Source organism: Vulpes vulpes, chromosome 2 (genome assembly GCF_048418805.1).
Source record: "Vulpes vulpes isolate BD-2025 chromosome 2, VulVul3, whole genome shotgun sequence".
NCBI classification, from domain to species: Eukaryota; Metazoa; Chordata; class Mammalia; order Carnivora; family Canidae; genus Vulpes; species Vulpes vulpes.
In genome coordinates this window covers 63,047,005-63,062,201 of record NC_132781.1, presented here as the reverse complement: position 1 = coordinate 63,062,201, position 15,197 = coordinate 63,047,005, and the positions used below count along the sequence as shown (strand labels likewise).

At 38.7% G+C, this 15,197-nt stretch overlaps 1 protein-coding gene across 2 annotated transcripts in view; it reads right to left on the bottom strand.

The window, feature by feature from the left end:
• Nucleotides 1–15,197, bottom strand: part of ADAMTS3 (ADAM metallopeptidase with thrombospondin type 1 motif 3) — a 256,185-nt gene that overhangs the window by 31,041 nt on the left and 209,947 nt on the right. For both annotated transcript variants that reach the window (XM_025985092.2, XM_072748803.1), the window contains exons 6-13: nucleotides 10,506–10,589; nucleotides 8,472–8,628; nucleotides 7,612–7,717; nucleotides 7,063–7,206; nucleotides 6,108–6,240; nucleotides 4,033–4,146; nucleotides 1,838–1,983; nucleotides 436–611 (exon numbers count right to left, since the gene is read on the bottom strand). In XM_025985092.2, coding sequence (XP_025840877.1) covers nucleotides 436–611; nucleotides 1,838–1,983; nucleotides 4,033–4,146; nucleotides 6,108–6,240; nucleotides 7,063–7,206; nucleotides 7,612–7,717; nucleotides 8,472–8,628; nucleotides 10,506–10,589 — 1,060 coding nt within the window. The remainder of the gene's footprint in view (nucleotides 1–435; nucleotides 612–1,837; nucleotides 1,984–4,032; nucleotides 4,147–6,107; nucleotides 6,241–7,062; nucleotides 7,207–7,611; nucleotides 7,718–8,471; nucleotides 8,629–10,505; nucleotides 10,590–15,197) is intronic.

The following is a 15,197-nucleotide window of genomic DNA, read 5'->3' as shown; positions in this document are numbered from 1 at the left end:
AAAGTAAAAAGTTATGATGTGCCTTCTGTTCTTAAGTCATGATCTCTTTCTTGTTTCTGAGTCAGCTGTAAAAGAATTGTGTTTTTTCTCTTGTTATTCGGAAAGGAAAGATCACAGTATTCCAGAGCGTTTCCTAGTAGAGGGATGCCAGTCAGGCGAGGAAACTCAACACGTCTCCCACGGGCTACTTTCCACTGGTCCTTTCAGTAGTGATGGTGGGAAGGCTGCTGGCTGGGAGCCAGCCCACAATTCTGACCTCTCTAGAGAAGGGACTACGTTACCTTGTTCTTGGAAACCCAGCAAGACTTACCCCTCTACACACCAAGTTTTCTACTTTACCATGTAAGGACCGAGAGTCCAAGGGATTGGTGTTGACAAGGCTTAAGCTCTAAGTCACCATCCACACAGCGGGAAGGACAGCGAGCGTCTACTCACAGTCGGGATGCTCGTATGGTAGCCAGTGGTGTTTGGTATTCTGGTACTCGAAGTGGGAGTTACGCTGTTGGCACTGCTGCGCTCTGAAGTCCTCAAAGTGTTTTGGGCATTCTTCTGTATTACAAAGCTGGTACTCAAAATTAACACCAGGACAATCCTGACCACCATTGATGGGCCTAAAGAAAAGAAAACATTGAAAAAGACCCTTTGGCTCTGGTCCAGCAGTTGAAACTTGCAGACATAGTGCTGGGAGGCAGAAAGCCAGGGCTTCTGAGCTGCGGGTACAAAGTGAATGAACCCAATCTTCCTAATTCCATTCCCTTCGGAAAGCACCATCTTCTCCCTGTGTGTGTGTGTGTGTGTGTGTGTGTGTGTGTGTGGTGTGTGTGTCTGGAATGGGGTGAGGGTGGAGGAGACCAAAAACTCAATTTATATCAGCATTTCAAACAGTATATTTTCAATGCATGAGGAAAGTATATAAAGCCATTTTTAAAAACATGTAAGGACTGAGAAAAACTATATTTCCTACCATGCATAAAACATGTAGACGTAGCCCAAAGAAATTTGATCACAATCCTACCTCTTAGTTTTCTCACATGTAGAATGTGAAAAATAATCTCATCTCTCTTAGAGAAAAATGGAGAGAACTGAATAAACTAACATATTTAAGATACTTAGAACAGAACATGGCTCAGAGTGAGCCTTAGCTGCTCTTATTATAATTTTTATTGTTTTTGTTACTTCCACTAATACTTCCTCCTGTGAAAACAGGTACGTGACATTGGATATTCTTTATGAAAAACTTTCTCGGAGCCATCCTGCTGCCAGAAACTGAAGAAAGCACTTTTCTCACATGGTAAATCCTAGAGCAGAAAGAAAGTCCTAAGTTTTTGCTGCACACGCAAAAGGGATTCAATCCATTTAGTCTGAATGAATGAATGAATGAATGGAGAACTGTTCCTCGCAGTTCCCTGGTCTTCTTTCACCATCTTTCTGTGGCCAGGCTCTGCTGCATTGCTCTCCTGACCCCAGACTGAGTGAGCCCCTGGCTGGTGCTGCTCCCTGGAGTGGTGCCCTGTGCTTCCTGCAGTGGCCCTCACAGCCTAGGACCCAGGCCTTCCCTGCACAGGCGGGGCTCTCCCTGCCCAGCTCCTGAAATCTCTAAATAGCAACTGCTTCAAAAATCTCCAGTCTTCACTGGAGCCTCTCATCTTCACCATTGACTACTCCTCACAAGATGGATCAATGGAGATTTACCCAAAATAGACACCTGAATCCTTAGTTTTCCTGTTTTGAAGTACACGTCTTTACATGTACTTCACAAAACAGAATGTTAATAAACATAATATTGAAGCATTTTCTGGTCTATCCAAAAACAATAGAATTACAAGAGTTTACTCACATGGGATTATTACACTGGCGTGTTCTGAAACGGACACCAGTTCCACACGTCCGGGAACAGGAGCCAAATTTGGTCCATGATCCCCAATTGCCATCTTGTTTTTGTTGATTAGCATTCTTCCACATGCAGTGACCCTTATAGCACCACTTAGGAAAATGACAAAAGGCAATTATGAAAACCATGCATAGACTAAAGCTCAAGTTATCATATGAGTACCACCAGTTAAAGGCCTGTATTTTTTTTCTCGGCCCCAGGTAAAAATGCATTTAAAATTAACCCAGCACAATTGTAACAAGGTGCCCCATATAGGATAATTTAGACTTACATTTTTTAAGGATAAAATGAAAAAAACAAAACAAAAACCATTCACTCAGTCAAGTTTTTAAATGTACATTTACAATGAATATCAAATAAAACCAGTAAGGATGATCTGGGGACCCAACTTGCATAGCAGGTAATACTCTACAATTCATCCCTCATTAGCTAAATTATCAGGTATTTCTAAGGGTAACATGCTCCTCTTTATCATAGTAACAGAAAAATATATACCTTAACTTTGGAATTAACATACCTAAAACATCTCTAGTGTTCAAAACACTTGAATACATTTCAAAATTTTCATTCACAATGATTCTGAGAGATAGATAATTCATTTGTTATCTTTATATTTTAGATGAGGGATATTGTGGCCCAGAAAGGATCATGAGGAGGAGAAGACCGACTGACCAGGAAATAATTAAGTGGAAACCACTGAACCTTGATACTACAGAGGCACCTAGCTTACAGTATCCCAGCACACAGCAGGTGCTCAACAGGTATTAGCTCTTCTCCCTTTCAACATTTTGACTTGCTTTTTTTGTCCTACACACAATAAAATGTTTCTTAAAACTCAATTTTGGTAAATTTAAATATAACACAAATATATTAAGAAAAGTTGGATGTTTGGAGTTGGTTCACAGGATATATTTTTCATAAAGCAAAAATGAATCAACTCATTGTTGCTCTTGTTTTTTTGGTTAAAAGTCTGTAACACTGAATTTTGCAAAAGCAACACACCATATGTAATGCGTTTAGCATAATACCTAACAAAGTTTAAGCACAAAATAATGGCAGATTTTACTATTTTTATTATTACTATGCTTGCAATTCTCAGAGAAAATACAGTTCATACACATTTGAAATAGAGCTTTAGGTGGGTTTTAAAAGAACTAAAAGCTATGTAAATCTTCCTTGCCAGCTTTTGGTCCTATCTACAATATCTTATTTCCAAACTAGTCAAGGCTCTTCAACTTGAGTTCTTAACATGCCTTTGTTTTGGATTTGGTGATCTTTCCCCTCCTGAGTAGTGTAGCTTGGCCCCTGGCCAGTTTCTGAGCATTCAATCTTGACTACACAATTTGAGATTTAAAACCTCTGGGCATCTTTCCCCAAGGAGCAAGGCCAAATCTTCTGTATAAATTCACATGACTTTATTTCTGGACAACTTTCACAAGGTGTGGGACGGGACGCCAGCAAGTAAATCAAATTCCATTAGCAGGGGCTCAGATATTCTGCTGAGCTGCTGTTTCCTTTTCTATCAGTAGTGGCTGAACAGTGGCCTCAAAGGGGGTAGGTCCTAATCCTTGAAATCTGTGAATGTCCTTATTTGGAAAATGGTCTTTGCAGATGTGATGTGGTTAAGGATTTGGAGATGGAGAGATTATCCTGGATTATCCAGGTGGGCCCTGACTGCCAGCACAGCATGTGTATTCTTATGAGAGGGGCAAAGGGAAATTTGTACACAGAAAAGGGGATAGTGTGGCCAGGGAAGCAGAAATTAGAATGGTGCAGCCACAAATCGAGGAATGCAGGCCGCCACCAGAAGCTGGAAGACCCAAGAACAGATCCTTCCCTAGAGCCTCTGGAGAGAGTATGGTCCTGTCCACACATCGATTTTGGCTCAGTGAAACTGATTTTAGACTTCTGGCTTTTAAAACTATGAGAGAATAACATTTCTGTTATTTTAAGGAACTAACGTTGTAGCAATTTGTTATGGAAGCCCTAGGAAACAATGCTAGTGCATTATCATAATGAAACCCCATACACCATGGTTTGTACAAAAATGACTACAGCAAGGGTCATAATTTTCCAGGTTTCTAAAGATCATTATGATGAAATATATCTTAGATCTTCATTGTATAAATAGATATACTCACTTTTCCAGCAGCACATTCAGTACCATCAAGTGGGGGTCCCTTTTTTGTCTTACAAAAGTAGGGATTATCAGGATGGCTACACCACAGCTGTTTACATGGGTCAAATGTTCGGAACTGGAAGAGAGAGAATCAAGATCTCAATAAAATACAGATGACATGTCATACCAACATCTGTCCAACATTCCTCATGTCATGTTCCTTGGGTACTTTAAATTCAAATTAATTAGTTGTGGCATGATGAGAAAAAAAATATATTGCCTGAGAATTCCAGGGAAAGAATATTTTTATTCTGTTTTTCTAAAATATCAATAATAAACAATGATTTGTCTGCAATTCTCTGGTTGACTTTAACATTTCTGCATACTACTTCTATTTTATGGTTTTCAAACAGACAATATGGGAATTTTAAAGAATTTGTAAGTATTATGACCATTTTAAATATGAAAACTTATTATGATGGTTTTACAGTTTTTAAGCTATCAAAAAGGTTCTCTTTATCCCTGTAGATATGAACTAGTTGGATTATAAATAATACTGAGCTGACTAAAAGCAGAAAATATTTGTAAGGCTTGGTTTGTGCGATAAAGTATTCTAGGTGTGACAAAATTTCACAATACGTTCAAGTAGTTTACAGTGTACTTTCTATATATTTAATCCTCAAAACAATCCATGGTGATAATATGAGATATAAGGTAAAGCTTTAGTTATAGTTATACATGAGATAATAATAGCCAGACCAGAATCTTAGTATTCTCACTTGTAAGAATGTTTTTTGTTTTCCTAAAACGCCACATTATGATATCCAAATGCATGTGTAAGCACACATATTTGTGTGTGGTCTTTACTCGTCTGATCTCTTTGTAACTAGAAACATCTTACCATTCTCTAGATTTAAACAAACATCAAATACCAATTTCTCCACATATTCATTGCTTATAGCACTAATTACCCATAGAGAGTCAGAGCTTTTATTTTTTTAAAATTGTTACTCATTTTGGACCTAGGTGTTTTTGTTCTAATTCCTACTACTTAATGCAGAAATTGTATTTATCCATGATATTGAGCCAAAGCTTTAGAATTCTCAGGTCTAAAGTATTAATGCAGGTAATAGGAGTTGACAGTGTATACCTTATACGCAGACCAAATGGCTGTAGATAGCTCTATATGGAAGATTTCAAACAGCAGATCAACTTCTTTCCAGTACCATGAAATACTTACTTTTCTCGCTCTAACACACAAAGCTTGGTCCAACATATCAAAAGCCCCTCCTTTCTTCCCTTATATTTATGAACTAATAAAGCTTAATGTAGAAATTTAGTGAACATACCCATAATGTGCACAGACACATGGAGGACTGGCTTTACTGGACTCCATTTACTATGCGCCTGCATTGTGCTAGAGGCTTTATTATCAAATTTAATCCTGATATCAATTTTTGAGATAAATATTATCATTATCCACATTTTACACCCATGAAAATGAAGAGAGATTGAATTAAGGGCTCAAAGTCATAGATCTGGTAAGTATGAGATCCAGATTCTGACAACCCACCTAGTCTGAGTATGAGACCCATATTCCTGACCTTCATGCTATACCATATGACTCTCACATGAGAATATACCAGTACAACCCTTCCCTACGGTCACAGCTACATGAAATCCTGGCCAACAAACTAATGAAAAGCAACCTATTGAATGCTTAGAAGTCATCTCTGAAGGTCATAAAAACTAAGGGAACAACAGAGCATAAAGCTTTAGAGTCTGAATATCTTAGTTTCAATATCCAGCTCCCTTATTGACCAGATGTGTGCTTTAGGCAAACTGCTTAATTTCTGTAAGTCTTGGTTTTTTCATCTGCAGAATAAAAATGTACCAACTCCCATCTAGTCTGTTACAAGGATTAAATAATATTTAACTTTATTATCGAAGCTCTTAACTTCAGCACATAGTGACATAGCAAACACAAAATCATTGATAGATATTTTTATGCTTGCACCAGTAGTCTGTAAAGCTCACCAAACAGGAGCTACGCAAAAAAGATTTCAAGATGCAAAATCTCACTTGATTGTAACATACCGCAGTGCACATTTTATAACCAACCCCAAAGTCAAAACGACATTGCTCATCCATAGAGTAATTGATTCCAGGAAGTTCAGGGAGTTTGGGCCAATCATGTTCAAATGGGTCATCAAGGAGACAGTCATAGGAACTGTAGAGAGGAAAATATTTCATGTCATTAACTGTTCATTTTTTAAACCACATCTTAATGTGGTTACATACTCTTAGGTTACGTACTCTGGAATTTCATCAGATTATATAGCAATATCACAAAGTAATGCCTTTTAAGGTTGTTCGTTTCACTTCCTTTTAGAAAAAGACTCATCATCCTTATTCAACCCAGAAAAAGATGCCAAACATGACTCAGGAATACAGTAGAATTGTGACAGCCCTATTCACGTCCCCAGCTGAACTCCCACATGGTGTGGTGGCACAGATCTCAGCATTTATGCTACAGGGTACATGTGGCACACTATGCAGGCACCACATGACCATCCTCTCTCTCCTCATCACCAACTCAAGTTTGATCATCAAAGATTCCATAAGGAATTTACTAAAAGGAGACCATGGTTAAATACTCTCTTAAATTCTAGGCTTAAAATATTGTGATTACATTATGGGATCATTGTGCAGAAAGCTGTGAGTCATAAGAAAGTGTTTACAATGTGCAACAACTTTCATTCACTGGGAGTTTTGTTAAGATCAAGATCCTAGGGGCACCTGGGTGGCTCAGTCAGTAAAGCATCTGCCTTCAGCTCAGGTCATGATCCCAGCGTCCAGGGATGGAGCCCCACATCGGGCTCCATGCTCTGCGGGTCGACTGCTTCTCCCTCTCCCCCTCCCCCTGCTTGTAATCTCTCTCTAATAAATAAATAAAATATTTAAAAAAAAAAGATCAAGGTCCTAGAAGTCAGCTCCATGTCTGTATTATGCTAGGATATAAATGCTCTCCAACATGCAGAAGGGGACCTACTGGATGTATCTCTTCAGTTCTTGGCCACTGCACCGGGACCAGTGGTAACGATGAAATGCAGCTTGCACCAAGGGGGCCATGACACTCCCCATAGCAGTCTCATCCCCGCACCTGTTGCCTTGTCCGTCGTGCTCCATTCCCAGCCTAAGACAAAGTGAGACCTCACTGGTAAGAGAGGGGCCATGGATTTTGCTTGATTTCACTCTTGAAAATAAATTCAGGGGAATCTGTTTTATAAATGAACGTGGCTTCTGTGGAGGAGTCCCAGAAACTGTGAAATAGAGAACAATCTGACAGAAATGTCTTTCTTTTCTGAGAGCAACAAAAAATGCACGGGTGTCTCGGCAAGCCAGAGTCATTTATTTAGTTTCCATGCATGACCTCTTCCCTGTTTTCAGCTCCTCACATTTGGCAAAGAATGAGAATTGCCTGCTGGCATGTACTCTGCCCAAAGTGTGAACGATACTGAGAGAAGCAGGAAAGAAAAGACCTTTTTTTTTTTTTTTTTTTTTTTTTTTTTTTGCTTTATAACTGTCAACAGTGACTTACACATGGCCAGTCTCATGGGCTACTACAAAAGCAGATGAAAAACCATCCTCATGATTCAGGGTACAACTTCTCACTGGATGACACATGCCTGTGACTGGAGCATATCCTGTAGAGAATAACAATTACTTTTATTTTCATTTTATGAGAAAGCCCATTAAGAACTACTACTGGACCTTTGCCTAGAAAAAAAAAAAAGAGCTTTTCAGGAAACAGAGGCAGTATTATTTCACTGCTAGCATTGTGCCACATTCTCTTGGGAAAGCCACACACAGGTAATGGTCTCTAAAAAGATTCATTGGGTCTGCGTTTTCTCCTTCCCTAAGGGAAGGAACTGCCTGGGGTTACTATTCTGTTCTGCCCACCAACAAAGCCTTGTCTTTCTGTTTTCAGTGAATGGTCCTTCCTATGATGGTACTGATAAAGGGAGCCAGAAATTCCATCAACGTTGAAAAGAAATTCATCAGTCTACATTTTTCCAAAGTCTACATCAGAATTTATTAGATAAATGTAAGCTGACTTTGGAAGAAAGCTCTTTGGCAGCAATCGTTTCTTATGGCTTCTCCTTTCCCTTTCCAAACAGTTAGTGGAAATCACACTGCATTTTACAGCATCCCCTCCAGACTCCAAATGCACAATCATTATTTTAAAGGCAAGTATAATTTGTTATAGCATTTAAGTGGCATTTAACATTGTGAACTCCACAGAAGTCACTGGGAGTGATAGAAAGAAAAGAGTATGCTTGGCTGATGCATGGTGGAAAGTGATGGTAGGGATCTGAACATTTGAACAGACTCCTTGATTTAGGATTATTTTTTAAAAGTCATGCCCTTAAGTTTTTCTTCGCATATTAATGGAAATACCTTGCATTCCAGCAGGTCCAAAATCTTGCCTGGTTAAGAAAATTGCATGGTCATGGTGTTCAGAGTGGTTGGGATCAGACTTTTGTTGTTGGCAAGCCCAGCGACATACATTCTCCAAGCTTCTGGATGGGTTTCCCCTTTCTATGAGGCTGATGGACTAAGAGGAAACAGTGTGTTGAAGAAGTACACAATGCTTTCCCGAAGGCTTCCTTTCATAACTTTCTCTGAAGTCAACATTTGGGAGTATAATATTTAAGTAATGTTCAATAACGTTATTTAGGGCTCATGTATATATCCACTCTTGTTTGGGAATTCTAAATGCCCAAGGATATCTGAATGATGATCAGTGTTACCTGTGTGAAAGGTGACTGGCACATTTACAGGAACATGTAACACTGACATTTGCTATCATGGGGCAACTCAGTGTTAATCACTGGGGTTAAGAATTCTAGTAGTCCATTTTTTAATTCAACTTGGACTTCTTATAGATATTAAGGGAAAAAAGAGGAAAAGATTCTGGTTAAGACTTTTATCCAGAGCCGTTAAAGTGAAAGGTCTTTAGTTAAAATTTTTTTTATTTTCATTTTTACTTTGATTTTGATTTTTATTGGCCCAGAATTGATCAACAAATGTGAAGAATATAAATTCTTCAATGAGCTGGCAAAGCTGGCCAAATCTTTATTTCAGGAAGTGGTCAAATTACATAAACTTTACACTAAATAAAGCAACTACCCTTTTTCAAACCTCAGAGCGATGGAGGGAGATGCACTCTTATCCGGCAGTTGCAAGAGATGGATTGGCATTGCCTGGAATGTTGCTACTACCACATTATGATCAGGAGTTAAAAGTTCAGAGGGAAAAGGGCCCATCCTTCAAGAACCCAGTATCCATACTTCCCAGAGTAGTTCTGATATAATAAGAAATTGAATTTGGAACGCAAAATTAGTCCCTACTTGGCTGGCAGGCCGAGAGCTTTGTTACATTTTAGTAAATGTTATTATTAGTGTTTACATTCTGAATAAAATTAGCCTGGTTTAGTGCATGCTGATCACATGCTTCTCCAAACAAATCATATAACAACCAATTGAAAGCTGTTAACATCTCCAGCTGGACTTAACTTGTATGTAGTGTTAGTAACACAAACTAGGTCAGGTTTATGGAATAAAGTAAAGTTCAATGACACCTTCTCATCAGAAAATGGTAAGTGGGTGTTATATACATAATGAAATGCAAACACATGGATTTTTTTCCTGTTTGCTAAATGCATAATTTTATTAGTATTTCATAATCAGGGGGATTAATTATGGCAGGGGGCTTGTAATTTTAAATATCAAGAAAATTGTCAAGTTAGTCACTTTCTCAAAGAAAGAAATCATGGTCATCATTTCATTATTTCCAAGGACAAGGACACATCCCTGCCATTGTAAAGCCAGCTACAGTTAGTTACATCACATGAAAATCCTACCATGTGCATTTTGATCTAACTTTTCGTTTCCAAAAGGATTAAAGCTCTTCTCAGTGAATATTCACTGTATACTTCAGTTTTCTTAAGTGGAATGACATATGTAAAATATTGCTTTTAACAAACCATAAGAGGGCAAGGATCTTTGCTATTTTTCTTCACTGATATAGTCAAAGCACCTAGAAAGCATCTGACACATAGTAAGCACTCAGCCTAGATGTTGTGAATGAATAAATGAATGAATCACAAATTTGATGATAATGGTAGACTAAGGAAATTCTCTTTCCTCACAGTGATATCTATTTGTTTTCACTCATTCAGTCATGCTTAGAGCCAGAATAATGGTGATCTACAACTCCATTAGATAAATAAGCAAAGCAAATGGTATCAGCACAAAAATCATCATCTGTTCCAATGGGGAGATCTGTGCTTATCATGGCAGTGTCTCTTCCTCAGTTCTAAAGAGCTAGGTCTGCGTGACACATCAATGCCACATTAGCTAGAGTTACAGAAATGTCATCTGCTACTCCAGTTCTTAACATCCAGAGATCACATATTTTAAGATATTTTACCTTTGCATAACCCAGCATTATCATGCGCACCAAGACCACATTTATATGCACTCCAAGGGACTCATCATGGTAAATTTCATTCACCTGGAAACAAAGCACATAATCGCTAAAAGAAAGGTGACACAATGATTTGATTTCATGATTTGCACAACATTTCAGGGGTTAGCCATGTAATCACAAGTACTGGAGTCAAATCACTTTTTTTTTTTTAATTTTGTTTATGCTGAACTCTGAAATGAAATTACTTACCTTTAGCTTTGGAACATTCTTGGGTATGTGAACTGCTGATTTTGTAAACCCCACAGTATCATAAACAACAGAGAATATGTTTTAAAAGGGCTTCATTAAACTACTGTTGTGTTAGAAAGAGTCCAATGTGCTATAATACACATATAATATTCATCAAAAGCAACAGCAAGTAGGTGACTCTGGCAAGAGTCTACTAGCTGGGGGTGCTTGGGTGGCTCAGTCAGTTAAGTGTCTGCCTTTGGCTTAGGTAATCCCAGTGTCCTGGGATTGAGCCCCACATCAGATTCCCTTTTCAGTGGGTCCCTGCTACTCCCTCTTCCTGCCACTCCCCCTGCTTGTGCTTTCTCTCTCTCTGTCAAATAAAATCTAAAAGAAGAAGAAGAAGAAAAGAAATTCATTAAAAAAAAAAAAAAAAGAAGAGTCTTCTACCTTTGCATAGCCATAGCCATGTAGAGGAGAACAGTCAGCAGGCATTTGTCTGGGGGCTCATGTCACCACCAAGGGTCCTATGTCTGGTTAGGAGAGCCCATGGAAATGGAGTTGGTGTGCAGGAGCTATGGTGGTTTATCTGAAGGCCAGCAAGTGGGTAGCCCTCCTAGTGCTTCCACTCTATAAGTGGGGCAGCTGAGGCAATGATTATATAGAAGCCCTACCGTGTTATAAGTCCTTCAATCTTTGAATTACTAAGGTGACTGTATGAGTGCATATTAGATGAATATCACCCTTAGGTATAGCTCAGAAAAGCTAAGTTGAGTCACTCCTTTTTATTTAATTATTAAAGTTAGGCTAAAACTTCTTTTTTTTTTTAATTAATTTTTATTGGTGTTCAATTTACCAACATACAGAAAAACACCCAGTGCTCATCCCGTCAAGTGTCCACCTCAGTGCCCGTCACCCATTCCCCTCCAACACCCGCCCTCCTCCCCTTCCACCACCCCTAGTTCATTTCCCCGAGTTAGGAGTCTTTATGTTCTGTCTCCCTTCCTGATATTTCCCAACATTTCTTTTCCCTTCCTTTATATTCCCTTTCACTATTATTCATATTCCCCAAATGAATGAGAACATACACTGTTTGTCCTTCTCCGATTGACTTATTTCACTCAGCATAATACCCTCCAGTTCCATCCACGTTGAAGCAAATGGTGGGTATTTGTCGTTTCTAATTGCTGAGTAATATTCCATTGTATACATAAACCACATCTTCTTTATCCATTATCTTTCGATGGACACCGAGGCTCCTTCCACAGTTTGGCTATTGTGGCCATTGCTGATAGAAACATCAGAGTGCAGGTGTCCCAACGTTTCATTGCATCTGAATCATCATAGGCTAAAACTTCTAAAAGTGATTTGGCATGCTTTAAAATTGTTGATATTAGAATTGAAGCAATCTCAGAGGTCATAGTCCAACACAGATTTACACAGATGAGTAAAATGAAGACAGCAGAGGTTAACTGGTGTGTAAAGGCCACAGTCAGTTGTTGGCAGATACGAACCTAAAGCAGACCATCATTGTTTCTTCCGATTAAGCTAGTGCAAAATCAGTGTGACTCAAGATTGCTTATTATGTTGGCAAATGCTAAGCTAACAGGAAGGGGAAAGGTGAAGTTATCTGACTAGACTATAAAACTTCTTTGCTATTCCCAGGGACAGGGATGCCACATCTGTCACAATAACTAAAAGAGGGATGGAAAACTAACTGAAATTCAACTTGAGATCCAGGAGATTTGGACTCTAAGCACAGCAAATGGAAAACCTATAGAGAAAAGATAACCATAATCTCATAGAGAGAGACTTTATAAAGAAATCTAACTTAAGAATGATAGAATGTTCTAAGAAGCCCCCACAAAATTCATGAATCATTAAAATGGAAATTACCACACTAACCAAGAAACAGACCAAGAAATCTCAACTGAAATATTTCAAGAATCTAATGGGATTGCACAGAACACCTTAAAAAAAATAAAGGCCTGAAATATAGCCTAAAGGCATACTTACTAAATTTGTATGGAATAAAAAAGAGGACAGCTAAAATGGAGGTAAAAAAGGAACTGCAGAAACTAGTATAACTTAAGATGACAAAGTACAGTTTGACAAGAAAAGATGTAGAATCCTCTTAAGTGGAAAAATGCATTTACATATACACACATATACTTTACAAATACCCACACACACAGAGAATGGTAAGACTCAATATAACAACTGTTCAAAATAAGCCAAGTTAAAAAAAAAAAAAAAGCTGCAACGTGCCCTTGCATGGCACAAGTGCATAGACAGGCAGCCCATGAGCAAGCTATCCCTCTGGAGGCCAGGGTATACCTGAAGTACTAAGTACATTTTAGCTCATGATGTCTTATGAAAGAGATGTTGACAGGGGATCCCTGGGTGGCGCAGTGGTTTGGCGCCTGCCTTTGGCCCGGGGCCCGATCCTGGAGACCTGGGATCGAGTCCCACGTCGGGCTCCCAGTGCGTGGAGCCTGCTTCTCCCTCTGCCTGTGTCTCTGCCTCTCTCTCTCTGTGTGTAACTATCATAAATAAATAAAAATTAAAAAAAATTAAAAAAAAAAAGAAAGAGATGTTGACAAACACGAATATACCCAGGGAAGAGCAAAAAGCAAGAAGCCTATAAAATATGTACATAAAGAATGGAAGGCTTAATGTCCAAGAGCCTAACACCAAACACCAATGTCTCAGTTAACATTCTGGTTCAACCCCTCATTGTTGTGTGGTCTCTTTCTTAGCCTCGGTCAAATGGGCATAATAAGAATACTACCACTTTGGACTAGCGCAAGAATTAAAAGATTTAACTCAGGCAAACAAACTCCTCAATGTATGAGTGAGAAGGAGAGAAGGGCATTACAGAACAGGATTATATGGGAAACAAAAGAAAAACCTAGAGAGAAGACTTAATAGCCGCCATATGGAAAAGGTGTTCAATGTATTCCACGTATCTACAGAAAATAAATAAAAACCATGGGGTCAAACTGAGAGGGGTAGATTCCTGGTAAATATAAGAAAAGATTGAATGCTGTACAAAAAAGCTGTGATTTTTCTCTGACCTTTTTGGTCAGGGAACATTCTCTTATCTTATTCCACACCTGCCTAATTGAAGACTGAATTCCCTTCCTCTTCTGCACTAAGCATCTGATAAGAAATTCCTAACACTATAATTCCAATACAAGTAAAGTCTGAAGCCAGGCATGTCACTAACACAATCATCCAGAGACTCATGGACATTCCAAAAGACTTCTCGTAAGGCAGCTGTTCTGAATTAGCAGCATGGCTTTGCTCACATGTACTCAGCTTAATGTAAATGAATTCAATGTTAAAAAAAAAAAAAAGACTGAAAGCAATGCTAGTAAATATGCAAAATAAACGAATGATAAAATTTTAAACTAAAGACAAGTAGTTAGGTAAAAAATAATTTCTAGAGCACAGATGATGGAAGGAGGGAGACACAGCCACTCAGAGTAGCAGCGACAACTATACTTAAAAATGTAGGAAACAGGGGATCCCTGGGTGGCGCAGTGGTTTGGCGCTTGCCTTTGGCCCAGGGCGCGATCCTGGAGACCCGGGATCGAATCCCACATCGGGCTCCCGGTGCATGGAGCCTGCTTCTCCCTCTGCCTGTGTCTCTGCCTCTCTCTCTCTCTCTCTGTGACTATCATAAATAAATAAAAATTAAAAAAAAATGTAGGAAACACATCAGAAAATCATAGAATCCTAAAATGAAGGAAAGGTGGCAACAATGACAAATAGCTCATAGTAGTTGAGTTAGTATAGTGAATAGTCACCCTAAATTAGTAAAATTAGTAAAATTCATGTTCTCAATGGTAATATTATACTATAAAATGATGGAGTAAAAGGACACTTTTTTTTAAAAGTCAAAGTTACCATTCACCAAACAAAAAGTATTGTTTAACAAAAGTCACTATTATGCCAGGCTAATAAAACAGCAGGGTGGGGATCCCTGGATGGCTCAGCGGTTTAGTGCCTGCCTTCGGCCCAGGGCATGGTCCTGGAGGCCCGGGATCGAGTCCCACATTGGGATCCCTGCATGGAGCCTGCTTCTCCCTCTGCCTGTGTCTGCCTCTCTCTCTCTCTCTCTCTCTGTCTCTCATGAATAAATAAATAAAATCTTAAAAAAAAAAAAAAAAGACAGCAGGGTAATCCGGTACAAAACAAATAAAAAAATCAATCAGGGAATCTTCTAGGGCAGCACACATTTGTGAAACTGTCACAGGACATACATAAATTGTTATGGATAGAAATCACCAAATATAAAGCAATAATATGTATACAGAGCAGAAAGCATTCTTTCAATATGGCAAACCAACACACGTTAGGTGTCCAATACAAAGCACTGGATGTCACTTATCATTTGCTTTCCAAAGTTTAAAAAAATAAATTATTCACTTTAAAATGTATTTAATAATTTGGCTGCTT